The sequence below is a fragment of the Rhynchophorus ferrugineus genome, unplaced genomic scaffold, assembly GCF_030347505.1.
Source record: "Rhynchophorus ferrugineus isolate W39M unplaced genomic scaffold, kcgeb_rfMv2 rfM3, whole genome shotgun sequence".
In the NCBI taxonomy this organism is placed as follows: Eukaryota; Metazoa; Arthropoda; class Insecta; order Coleoptera; family Curculionidae; genus Rhynchophorus; species Rhynchophorus ferrugineus.
The window spans coordinates 1,427,741-1,441,968 of NW_027472582.1; the positions used below are offsets into that span (position 1 = coordinate 1,427,741).

A 14,228-nucleotide genomic window follows, 5' to 3' on the forward strand; every position below is an offset into this window, starting at 1 on the left:
ACAATTGAACATCTTTATTGTCTGGATGAATGATAAGAGAGAATGGTCAAAAGAGTTAGTACGTCCATCCTATAACCCGGATCTTGCTCCGTTCGATTTCATCATTTCTTTATTTATTCTTTTGTGGGTACAAATTCTACACTGACGGTTTCATCAGAATAGTAGTAAAAGATGATCCATAAAAAACAGTGTATAATAATTAAAAATATTCAGAAATAAATTGTTGATATTCCACAAATATTTCCTTATCACAGATACTCGTGCCAGGCCAATAAGTACAATAAACAATTTGTGACATTTATTCCATCGATATCGGTAACCCATCTTTATACGTACAATAAACAAGCGAGCTGGCCGCATCGTTTAGGTCTTATCTGTCATGATATATTGCGACAAAATTGGATTCACACACTATCCTTGATAATAAACTTCCCTATCTAATGTCGAATGTGAAACCATATACAGGTCCATTAAAGCTCAATTAAATTTATATTGACCTCTATCACGAAACCGTAGAAGTGTTGGTCTAATCGTAGCCTATATCGGAATGCGATTTTCTACACTTTTATTTGTTTAATAGGATTAAAGATAAACCGGAAAATATGGTGTAAGTTTTGGTGCTAGAGGTATGAAGATATATTTTTAAAACAGTAAAATAATCTGTTTATGTTACTTTACTTATGTAGAGGCAAAAACGTTAGGTTAGGCTTATCATTCTACAATCTACCACTGGACAATAAGTTTTTTTTATTAATATCCTAGTACGCCAACAATCTGCGCGTGGGCAATAAGAATTATTATATGATTTCAGTTATATAATATAACCATCCTGACATCAGGAGAAGATCACTTCAGTAAGTGATACTTATAATTCAACTAAACTTATTATAACTTATTCTGGAATCTATTCTATGTGTCTATTAATTAGTTCGTATGGTGGTTTTGGTTTGAGCCTACGCACTTCACTGTCATCGCGCACATTTCACTGTTTGGCGAGTGCATTGGGGTGCACTAATAGTCTTTCACAGTACTTCGCACTAACACTCCGTTACATAATCACACTTGTTATGGGTTCTATGGGGATATCGCGCTGAATCAGTTTGTTGGACACATAATATGGAGCATGGACGATGACTCGCAACACTTTATTCTGGAACCTCTGTAGGATATCTATTTTTAGTGGTACCCCACAATTCAATACCAATGGGCCTAAGTATTGACTTATACAGCAAAACCTTGTTATCTAATGATAGTTTGGATTTACGCCCAGTATATCAGTCAATATATTTGGTTTAGTTTAACCCCAAGCTGTTTGCGTTTTGTCACTATATGTTTTTTCCACCTCAAACATCGATCGAAATGCATTCCCAGATATCTAACGTTATCTGCTTGTGGAAGTTCATGATTATTCAATTTTACTGAGGACATGTTCTTCTACAAAGGGTGAATGCCATATGGGTAGATTTTGTCTCATTTGCTTTGATACGACACGTTTTCAACCACAATTCGACTTTGTTAAGATGAAGTTGGAGGTTTCTTGTGGCTGACCAAACCAAACTACTGTATCGTTAGCATATGTTGCAACAGTAGAGTTTCTTGAGGTCGGTAGGTCAGCTCTAATAAATATTTGGTGGGATTTATGTTATACGAAGATTCGGTGGTTCGTTTTAATAAGTAATCTGTAGATACTTATAAACTAGTGTTATACTTAATTTAATACTACTCAGTGTTATTCTAAAACTATTCTACATATCTATTAATCGGATTGGATAGTTTTAAACGTTTTAACCTACCCACCTTCACTGATATCGCGCATGTTTAATTGTCTCACAAGTGCATTCTGGTGCACTGACACTCTTTCAGATTATTTTATACTGGTACTTTATTGCATCACACTCGTTATTGTTTTCAAGGGGATATAGCGCTGAATTAGGTTGTTATTCACATAATATGCACGTAGCACTATATTTTGGAATCTCTGAAGGATGGCTTTGTTGAAATTGCAGTAGTACCCGACAGCTCGATAGTACATGTTCCTACTGCACTACTGAATTTATGTATACAGCAATACCTTATTATCTAAAGAAAATTTTGATTTATTCCCTATAAGCCAATACATCTGGTTCAGCTTGTAGGAATGTTCGTCGGGTCGGTCGGTCGGTCGAAATGTGTGGCTGCCGCTGCGATCATTTATCAGAACACTCACTACTATCTTTGGAAGGAATTTGCACGGGAACTAAAAACACTGATTGAATCAAAGTTGTTTATTCTAACTTACGATTGATACATGTGGGCGATGGGAGAATGGACAGGATATTAAGTTAAGGTGAAGGAAGTACGGTAGCGCTGTGGAAGTGGTACTGTTACAGGGGGACGGTGATAAGAAAAGAGAGCGAGACGTCGTCGTGATGGCCTTTTATACTCCAGAACTGCATGGTACCAATCCACCGGCGTTGCCAACCTTTGTAGTTGTTGATGGTGAATTGGTGGTGGCCTAAAGGGTCGTGGCGGTCTCCACAAGCTTAAGCCCAAGCTGTTTACGCTTTATTAGTATATGTTTCTTCCAAGTTAAGCGTCGATCCAGATGCATTCCTAGATACTTAACATGATCTGCTTGTGAGAGTTCATGATTTTTAAGGTTTATCGGAGGATAAGCCTTTATCGTATCGTCAGCATATGCTACCACAGTAGAGGTATTTGAGGTCGGTACGTCAGATGTATACAGCTGATATAACGGCACATAAATAAAAAACATTATTTTAAGACTGAATTACAGACATTCGTTGATGTGAACTAATTGAAACCAAGTCGAAACCATTCAATTCAAGTGATTTAAATAATACATGTTTTATTAAAAGAAACGATTAAAACATATGCATACATATTTGCAACAAACTAAACAAAGGCCTCAATAGCGATAATTATTTTTTAGTTGCAATTTTAGTCCGATTTGATTGATATTTGGTTTTCCAATATCTCTGGCCGTAATTTACGAATAACTAAAATATATGGGTTGCTCGTCAATTACTATATTTCAGACTTCACCGTCCTTACTGTGTATATCTTACTCCTTATTATCATTCGCGTGTTTCTCTTCTTTCTATAAATTAATATCAGGTGGAGTTCAAGCAATGTTAAGGTTTACCATTTTTAATAAGTTACCAACATCCAAGGACGCAGACACAAGGATATCATTCGATTGCGTTGTTTCAACATTTTCGAGTTGTTTCTTGATTAAAAGATTTCAGGTCATAAGCAAATTTAAAACAGAGTTGCATATTGTCAGCTGTTCAAATGCCTCAAATATGTTTTCAGGATTCTTTAATACTTTTTTTTTTATTATTTAATTAATATATTGTTACTAGTCGTTTCCATCTAACCTACAATTTGTCTTTATGATAACTTAAATCTAGGTATATAACTAGGAGGACTCATCGGCCCTATCTCAGTCTCTGGTGAAATAATGTTTATACATGTCACTGCTGAATTTTTTAATATATGCACCTCACTACACAACACTACACCAGATCAGATGGTTTGATTCTTTTGAGTCTGTGTCCTGTTCTGGTGGTATCCAATAGTTGCAATATTTCAATATTCGTGTGAGAATGGAGTCTTTCCTCATGCCCCCCTGCAATTCTCCTGATTTCTTGACTGACTATTGGTATCTGAAGGTCTCGATGTAGATAATCAGTCCTATAGTATTTGGGTGCACCCACAATACCTCTCAGGACATTGTTCTGAAAAATTTTTATTTTATTTATGTTACTCTTTGCAGAACATCCCCATAATTGAACTCCGTATGTCCATATAGTTTCAATATTTGCTTAAATAATATCAATTTATTATGTACTGATAATTGTGATTTTCTTCCAATTAGCCACATTTTCCTATATTTCAATTCCTGTGCTTTTTTTTTCTTATTTATATGTTTCTTCCAGCGAAGTTTTGCATCGAGATTTATTCCGAGATATTTAGCGTTGTTGCTATATGGAATGATGAGTATTATTTAATGTTATCGGTGCTTGTACGGTCTGTTCATAGGTGAACTGCACATATACAGATTTACTTTCATTAATTCTTATTTTCCAAGCTTGTGTCCAATTACTTATATTGTCACTTGCCTGTTGTAATTTTCGTGAGGCTTCTTTACTATTTTCCCCGACAGCTATAATCGCAGTATCATCAGCAAAGGTAGCCATCGTAATATTCTTCATTTGTGGTATATCACAAGTGTAGAGTAGATAAAGCATTGGTCTCAGTACACTTCCTTGTGTTTAGATTCAGGTCCACAGAATAACAGATGTTATTGAAAAAGCCTACGAAAGTAGCACAAGCTTTCGATAAGGTTTGGCATGAAGGCCTTGTTCATAAACTACAGAAAATGCTACCAAAACAACACACCGAACTATTAAAATCGTACATTACAACCATAGTCTAGAGTCAAAAAGAAGCTTACTCTTCAATAAAATAATCTAAAGCAGGTTTACCACAGGGAAGTGTACTGGAACCAATGCTTTATCTACTTTACACTTGTGATATACCACAAACGGAAAATATTACGATTATTTAATACGACGGATGAAAATAGAAACATTTATTTTTCTAAAAATGGTATTTTTTGTGAACGTATAGTTAGTTATGACACAAGTATTGCCAGTAGGCAGTTTGAACAAGATAATGAATAGTCCGTTTTTAAGTACGAAACATTTTCATTAGTTATGTCTATAAATTAATTTTACAGGATTTATAATAGATGTCTGTGTGTTATAACGCATCGCGTACATCTGTAACCAACTTCATGTTGAAGCCTCACTGACTGACTTGAAAGAATAGAAAAGCAGCGGCTGTCGATGGACAGTGCTCTGTACATTGTACCGATTTTTTCCAATAAAGCTTCAAATTAGGGAAAAATCATTTAGAACTAATTTATAGGCCTGATATGAATGAATAAAGTTTATATGAAGCTCTAGGGCTTTCATTAGGCAATATAATCTTTTTGTTAATCTCTTAGAACTTCAACAATCTGCCCGTGTGCAATAAGTATTATTATATTATTTCCGTTATATAATATAACTATCCTGACATATAGAAGATCATTTCAGTAAGTGATCTGCTGTACAACTTATAATTTAAATCTTATTCTAGATGCTATTCTAACTTATTTTAACGTATATCCTAACTTATTCTAAAGATAATTACATCTCACCCTATGTGTCTATTAATATGTTCGTACACTGTCATCTAAAAATGAATTACAAAAAGCTGTGTGCTTAATATTTGCTGAATTCTCTAATAATCCAGCAAAAAACATTTTAATGCGATTTTAAACCTGTAAAAAAAATTTGTGCGTTGTTTTGTCACTATGGATGAGGCATCAAATCGTAAAATCGTGTCATACTTATCGAAACATAGGAATAACTTAACAGACTGGTTTATTACCAGATAATTTATAATGGAATTGTTTGAAATTTCAAGATATGTTAAAAACCAGCTATGAGAATGGGAACTAATGTTACTATACGATAAATTTTTCATTGTTTCAGATGGTCTAGAACAGCTAATTTCGACGACGTTAACCTACCTCTTCCCGCAATAGTACCAATGATTCTTCCGAAACCGCGAGTGCTAGTCGTACAAAGACAAAAACCTCCAAGACACGATTTCGGCTTTTCTCTTCGCCGGGCGATGGTTTTGGAAAGGTCAGGCAGTAACACCCTAGAAGGTAAGTCTTCTTTTTTTGCTTTTAACGTGGATTCGCTGGTTTGTTCATTTAAAATTCCTTGTGGTGGTCATGGTACTGTGTGTATATTACAATACAGAACTGATGTGACTTGAATCTTATGAGTATATTTTTGTGTATTTGCGGAAATAATGATTTCTTTTAGAGTTTTTAATTTTACTTTAGTAATTTCTAAACACACTATCAGCACGTCAAACGATATTGAGTATATGTATCGTCAGTCAAGCTTTTTGACAAAATCATTAATTGTTAAATGGTACCACTAGTTTAGCGCAATCCCGAATTATAAAGGATAATCCTTATAAGTATAAAAGTAGTTAAAAGTTCTGTAAGAGTTTAAATAGTACCGTTATTGCTTTAAAGTATTAACATTATGTGTTGGAATAAATACAATTGTTTCAACAGTGAGGATTTTTAAATGCAATACTAAGAAATTACAATAAATTCAGTACAGATCTGTTTATACCTTTTGTTGCCATATTGAGTACAAACTACTCAGTATCAAATCTTGGTAGATCGATTGGAAGACGTTTATATGGCTAGAAATTATACATTATATTTGTTATTTTAACCAAGGACCTTTTCATTTTATGGAGGAAAGGACCAGATTGTTTGAAACATAGAATAAGCATGATTCATATGATAGCAAGTTTAAACTTAGATGATCACAGGTTTAAAGCTTTCCATTTTAGTTTCTAGTCTAAAAATTATTTTTTTTTTAATGGAATGATCTTGTATCTATATATATATATATATATATATATATATATATATATATATATATATATATATATATATATATATATATATATATATATATATATATATATATATATATGTAAGCGAACATTTAGAACACAAATTAATTTTATTAAAAAGTTACTACATTGTGTATGGAATGTAGATTAACGTTTATTTTAAATCCTGTATGATCCTATTTTGAATATGAGCCTTTGGCAATGACTACATTTTAGATCCAATTTTTGCTACCGTATATTTTTATATTAGTTTAACTAATTATCAATTTTGATTCCAATATTATATAAAAAGAAGCTTGTACTTGTGGAGAAAGTTGTATAAAAGGCATTTCTTCAAAATGCACTTTGCCTTATTGCAATGATAGCTTGTGTAAAACCAGTATTTCATGTCATCAGGTACATTAAGGTCAACAATGAACATTGATTTATTGGCTAAACATTTTGACGAATATACTTAGGTATTTTCTGGTACCGTTTTGTAAGTTTAAACGGACCGTGTTACCTATCGGTCGAGCTCTCAATAAATCTCTCTCGTTATCATTAGATTAAATAAAAATGCTGCTGAAACGTTCACATGTTTTGATATACGATTTGATCTGGCTTACGTAATTAGAAGAAAAAAATAAACAGTTACTTTAGGCTGTTACACGGTGGTTGTTGTGAAGAGAGTCAGATCATATCTGACATAATGGCCTAACGACCGAATTTTTATTTTGATTCCGTTATTCTTTAATTGCAGGATCCCATTTGATGAAACATTTGTTCACAAATAGATTATATTTGTTTTATAATTTTTTTATAGTCTGTTAAAAGTATTTTTGTTAAAACGGTTTATCATATATAAGTTGTACAAATAGAATTTTGAATATTTTACTCTATTTCATCAATTTTTGTTGATAATGTTCCCTAATGATGGCTTTCTTCGTGTTTTCGAAATTAAACTAAACATTCTTACTATGCTTCTTTAAGATAGATTACAAAACATTATATATATATAAAATATAAAGTATGAATTATTACTATTCCATCTCTATTTTGTGGGAGATATTGTTGAAAAGACAGTGTAATATTATTTACGTTATATAACGTAAAACGCAATCATTTGTTAAAAACACAGAGGGCAGTTTTTATTGAGTGAAATTATATCCAAGAAATTGTTCATTTCCTTTGTAATTGTAATTTTGAAAGTTTAAGCTACTCGTATAATGGGTTTCTAGTATTATATATAAGACGATAACCACAAAATGGTTAACCAAAACCGCAGTTTATTGAAATACAGGAATGGAGTTGGCATTCCTATGAAGCTCATAATTGCTTCCCCATCTGACTAAATCTGCGAACATGGAACAGGGGTAGGTTCTTGCCAGAGACCCTCAACAAAGAACACGCTTTCGAAGATTAAAGGGGGAACAGTTGTACTATTAAGTCTTATAAGTGTATGAAATGGTTATACTGGGGGTTTAAGGGATATTTCTGTTCTATCTCCAGTGGATTTTTCGTTGGGAATTGTTGACGAAGCCGAGTTAATTGCTCGATATTTGGATTTCTTGGGTCATATGCTAGCTAGGTCACATACTAGTTCAAAAACGCCTTTAATAAGACTGGAAAAATAAAAAGATTGTTTTTATTTTGCAAACTTTCCTTTTATTTCATTTAAGAAAGCAGTTCATGTACAAATTTAGAGTAGCTTTCGAAAGAAGAAGAATTATCTTTGCTGTTAGCAATATCAGAAGAATATCAAAAATAAAAATCATGTTCAAACATCATTATTAATTATTAATGAATAATTGGTTTAACACTTCTTGAAAGAATATAGCAGCTTCTGAAGAATCTTTCAAGATTCTTTCGCGTGGATAAGTGTTTCCAATTCTTACTTTATGTTTTTCATTATTTAGTTTTTTTCCTATATTGATATCCTATCCTTTGTTTTATATTTGCAGTCATCGTTCATTAATATTTTGTTGTACTCATTTTTTTGAGTTCGTTCTTATAATTTTTGTTTCCTCTTTAATTTCTTACCATCCTTCTTATTCTGTAGTATTTCTATTGTTAGTGCTAAAATAATTGTTCTATCCTTTTTTCATCGTATTCCCATTCTTTTTGTCATGTTTTGTTCCTTGTTGTTTGTCCGAAATATCTTCTTGTCTACCTATTACTTCCTTATTTTATTATATCTATTGTTTCAGCTGGTGAGAGTTTATATTCTCAATTTTAATCTATTCTTAATAGTTGTGTCATTATATATCTCAACGAGGGAAGCTCTGCTTCTTCTATGCTTTTCACTTTTATTTTTAATCTAGATTTTGTTTTTTTTTCTGGTATTTTTAAGCGTATTTCTTCTTGTTCTTCCGCATATTTTTCGTTTTTATATCAACACAAGTTTGATAATTGTATTAGCTTCAACTGATGGATGTTTCATGTTGCAACTGAGGTCTATTTTATCTGTCTTTGTTTACATTTGATTACAGTGAATCTATTCTATTTTTTTCACGTTTCTATGTCATGTAAATTTAATTTGAATTTGACCCACTATTTGACATATAAATTCTATATTATATATTAACACATGTTGGTAAAAACAAATTATTAAATAAAAACGTTATATACTAGGGAGTTCAATAAGTTTGGGATGAAAATGAAAAAGGACTCGTCTTTGAGGGAGCAGATTCACCAAAGTTGGAAAATTTAGAGTTTTGCATGAAGGAGCATTCTTAACACTTAAACCTATTTCGGTAAGGTGGTGCCTTGGGAGCACTGCCTGATATCCCGAGTACAAAAGAAATAGTACTTGGAACATTTTCCTGCGGCACATTTATCAAGGCAAATGAAATATCTCTGCCTAAAGCTGTAGAAAAAGTACAAGTAGCAGTCAACATATACAAATAGACTATAGACTAGAAAATATAGCTTAATAGCTCCAAATCTGTCCATGTTAATTTTGCGTTATATCAGCCACAAGACACCTTCAACTTCATGTTAACAAAGTCCAATTGTGGTTGAAAATGTGGCGTATTAAAACAAATGAGACAAAATATATCCATGTGCCATTCACCCTTTGTAAAAGAACATGTCCCTCAGTAAAGTAAAATTTAATAATCATGAACCGCAAGCAAACAACGTTAAATATCTGGGAATTTCGATCTGCATTTTCATCGACGTTCGACATAGAAAGAACATATAGTTACAAACCACGAACAGCTTGGCCTTAAACTAAACCAAATGTACTGGCTGATAAGGGCGTAAATCTAAATTATCATTAGATAACAAGGTTTTGCTGTATAAGTCAATTCTTAGGCCCATTTGGACCTATGGTATTGAACTGTGGGTTACTACTAGCAAATCTAACATAGATATCCTCCAGAGGATCCATAATAAAGTGTTACGAGTCATCGTCGATGCCTCATATTACGTGTTCAACAAACTGATTCAGCGCGATATCCTCATAGAACCCATATCGAGTGTGATTCGGGATGTTAGCGCGAAGTACTCTGAAAGACTATTAGTGCATCCCAATGCAGACGCCAAACAGTTAAATGCGCGCGAAGACAGTGAATTGCGTAGGCTCAAACGCAAACTGCCATACGAATTGATTAATAGACACATAGAGTGAGATTTAATAATCTCTAGAATAAGCTAGAATATTTTTACAATAAGTTAGGATAGACTTTATAATAAGTTAGTATAGTATAGTATCTAGAATAAGATTTAGATTATAAGTTGTATACTAGATCACATAGTGAAGTGATCTTTTACAGGTCTGGGTATGTTAGTTATATAAAATAACTGAAATCATATTATATATTATGAGACGTATTGCCCATGGGTAGATTGTTGACGTTTTAGAGGATTAATAAAAAAAATTGCATTGCGATACTCTCAACTTGACCTAAAATTAAAGAGACTGGTTTATCTTCACTACATAGTATAAAACAAAGTCGCCTTTTCTGTCCCTATATCCCTATGTGCGCTTAAATCTTTAAAACTACGCAACGGATTTTGATGCGGTTTTTTTCAATAGATAGAGTGATTCAAGTGGAAGGTTTATATGTATAATACATGCATAATATACTAAGGCAACATTGCTAATTTTAGAGGTTTCTAACGTGATGTCGTAAATTAACCTATTTTTTTAGGCTTATTTAGCAATTAGCAAAAACGCTGCCTAACCCTCCGAGTTAGATCAAATGAATGTACTACAGTATTGTACACCATAAAAAGGTCTACAAAAAAGTCCGCGATGGTATATGTTTATCTTTTAGGGATAACCCACATTAACCATTTTTATTGTTTACTTTTTACGTGAGAAAATGGCTTATTTACGAAGCTATTTTAAGCAATACGGCATTAATCCTTATCGAATTAAGTACCTTAAATACAGTGTGGAATTAATATAGATCAATATGGTTCCTTACAGCATGTAAATTAAACAAATATTTTCGGAGATATTACAAATTTAAAATTTGCGTTTAAAAATGTGTAATGTAATAAAAATTGTATGAATTTAGATATTCCAAAGATAGCAGGAAATCTTCATAGTAAGTATAGGGGAAGAGGAATTGTTTTACTCCAAATTTAATGCGTGCAGGCCAAGGGCAGTAATGAATGAACCAAAAATACTGGATCGATTTTAATCATGTTTTCATTGAGTGACATAGGCATATATATTTTATGCCCGTGCAAAGTCCGAGCGGGCCGCTATGTTTTTATATATACAACGTTCATATTTTTTCTGTAGTGTATTTAATTTAGTATCAGCATTACACCCGTGCGAAGCCGGGGCGGGTAGCTAGTTCAATTATAAAGCCAATTTGGGCCTATTTGGGATTAATATCGTACTCACCTTGTTTGTCCGTTAATGTAAATACAACAGAGTAGTAGTGATAAATTGATTTGTAAATTGAAATTGTGCTAATCATATCTACTGGAAGATAGGATTAATATAATTCATAGATTTTAAACCTTTGTCATCAGTTATTTTACCACTGCACTAATTAAAATTATATTGAACAACAATCTAGTAATTTGCTATCTATTTTAATTACTATATCCTACATTATTTAAATATTAGTTTTATGAATTCATAAAACTTTCACGGTCTCACGGTGCAAAGCATTTCTAATTATTCTTGGTCGTACTGTAAACTGCTTAATGATGATTTTGTAAATGAAATATCGGTCTTATCGTTCTGGTTTTGTAGGTGGTGTGAGCATGCGGGCCGTCATTTTTGCCGAACCGGGTACGATGGTTCAGCACAACAATGAAACGGGTCTTCTGCCTGGCGATAAGCTGTTGGAGGTCAATAGAGTACCTGTTGAAGATAAGAGTCGAGAGGAAATTATCGACATGATAAAGGCGTCTGGTGATAGTGTCACTTTAAAGGTGAGTCACGTGTTTTATTTTCTATTTACCATTTCACAACAGTTAGGCTGTTGCCGTCGTCTAGCCGGTGATAATATGATTTAGTTACTTTGCTATTTAAATATTGTACTAATGATTGTGTTAGTAAATGGTACCCTGTTTGTCGTCATTCTCTGTGTATAGTGATAGAAATGAGAGAAGAACATTATTAGCTTTAGTTATAATTCAGATTATTTCGCAGGAATGGTTTATTGGATTCTCTAGCCTGCTGCTATTGAGTACTTAGAAAATAAATTATTTTCCTTTTATCAAGCTTTTATGAAAGATTCATTGAAACAAGTGTAATGATAGCAGAACCTACTGAAAATTTTTGTTTATATGATCTGCTGTTAACTGGATTGGAGCTCCCATTTTTTTGAGGTTTAGGGTACCCCTGAGATATTTTCCCATCTTATTTAAAGATGACTTTGACGTTGTATTTCTTTAATATCCTGTTAATGCTGCCGTTTATGCCCTAAGGAATCTTGTTGCTCGTTTATTGTAAGGAATTTTAATCAAGGAATCTGGTTCGGTTGTCATGAATGTTCGATAGAAACGCGAGAAAAGGAAAATAATTAGTCGTATGAGTGATTGCTTGTTTTGAAGGTTTATAAGTATATATTTTTATTATATTTTATATTAGTTATGCTTAGTACAATCTTAATTTACATATTTATTTATTATATTATTGTATTTGTATCAATACACAAGCAAGATGAATAATGGAAAATACATCAGTATATGAAAACCAAATTAAAAATAATGTTAAATTAAGCTAAATATTACTAAGATTAAAAACTTATACACTATATAAGTTTGTGTGGTTTGGTTCGCTTCAATCTTCTCTTCCATGTTCCATGCTGTATAGCTTCCACCTTGCTCTAATTTTACAATAGTTCAAGGTCATCGTGCAGTTTTTCGTTGATTATGTAGCGATAAGAATTATGTTTATAATTGACAGATAAACCAACATCTTATTATTATAAACTATAGTAAACAGAAACAATATTGCTATCGCTTCTATTACATTATTCAATATTTTTATGTAATATGTATTCCTTTTATTTGCCTGCTCGCTCATCCCCCTTATATACGCCCCTATCCAAAGTTATAGTAATTCGGATAGAATTTTATTTCAGATATTCGATGGAGCTTCGCAACATCCCTTGCCATACATAACCCATTTCCATAAAAAAAGGCTGTGTTTTCTGTGTAATTCCAATCGCGGGTAGCTTTTGGATACTCCATATTTAAAACTAAAATTGTTTTTTGAAGTCTAGCCACTGTATTTTAATTTATTCTTATTAGAAAGTGGGGCTTCCGAAGTGGTAATTTGAGTTTTGGAAGGATAATTTAATTAGACGAAGCTACATGGAGAGAATAATGTTTTGTCTGATGGGATTTGTTGAGTTTTTGATCAGACAAGTTCATGATACAGAGTTGATTTTATTTGCTTGAAGTCTAGATTTTTTAAGAAATTCGCTGGCAGTTGTCATTTCATTCAGTTTAACAGTGTTATCTCTAATAAAAGTCGACTTGACTCTATGTCTTCTGCAACATTTTCAGAGACTTGACCAATTTTCTGAATGGTAAAACGTACTTAAGGCGAACTGGCAATCGATTATTGCCAAGCAATCAGTTGACAAGTCACATCGAAACACTTCAGGGGCAAAAATGGCACTTCTGTTCTTTAGGCCGGCTTTTCAAATGATCAATATTCAATACTTTTTTATAGAATGTATAACACAGATCATATGTATGGAGAAAAAGTAAATATAAAGTAGTTTGGTGGCAATATTCTTTGGTTTGTTTTGTTGTAGAACCGAAAATTATTTTTTGCTTTCTTGATGCGTTTATCAATATCTTTGGAGGTTCAATAATTTCTTTATAATAATAAAACTTTTTCCATAATAGGTTTTCCCTGGGATAACATTTATTTTCTCAACTTTTTCGATAATAATAATTCACTGATGCATGATAGGAAGCGAGAGCGTTCGAAATTCGGGATCAGGACACATAAAACTCGCATGACACGAAACAGCTTTGACGTAGGGATGGCGGCTGCGGAGAGAAATGTCGGTATATAGTTATTTTAAAAATATCGATCCACACCATCAATGAGGTAAAGTGCTAGGAGCGTTTTTTTATGTAGTAGTATCTTCTGGAGGCCTACTCTACGTAATTAACAATTGTATATTCAAGTAATGTATTAAAAAGCATATTTACCTTAGGTCTTCTTTCCGTTACTGTGTTTCTTTGTCAAGTCCTTTTAATTTCACAATATTTCTTTTCAGTTTCTTCTATTACCACTTGTCTGTACTATGAATCTA

At 32.7% G+C, this 14,228-nt stretch overlaps 1 protein-coding gene across 2 annotated transcripts in view; it reads left to right on the plus strand.

Moving 5' to 3' along the window:
- Positions 1-14,228, plus strand: part of Mhcl (Myosin heavy chain-like) — a 366,371-nt gene that overhangs the window by 49,387 nt on the left and 302,756 nt on the right. For both annotated transcript variants that reach the window (XM_076398159.1, XM_076398158.1), the window contains exons 4-5: positions 5,547-5,725; positions 11,699-11,880. In XM_076398159.1, coding sequence (XP_076254274.1) covers positions 5,547-5,725; positions 11,699-11,880 — 361 coding nt within the window. The remainder of the gene's footprint in view (positions 1-5,546; positions 5,726-11,698; positions 11,881-14,228) is intronic.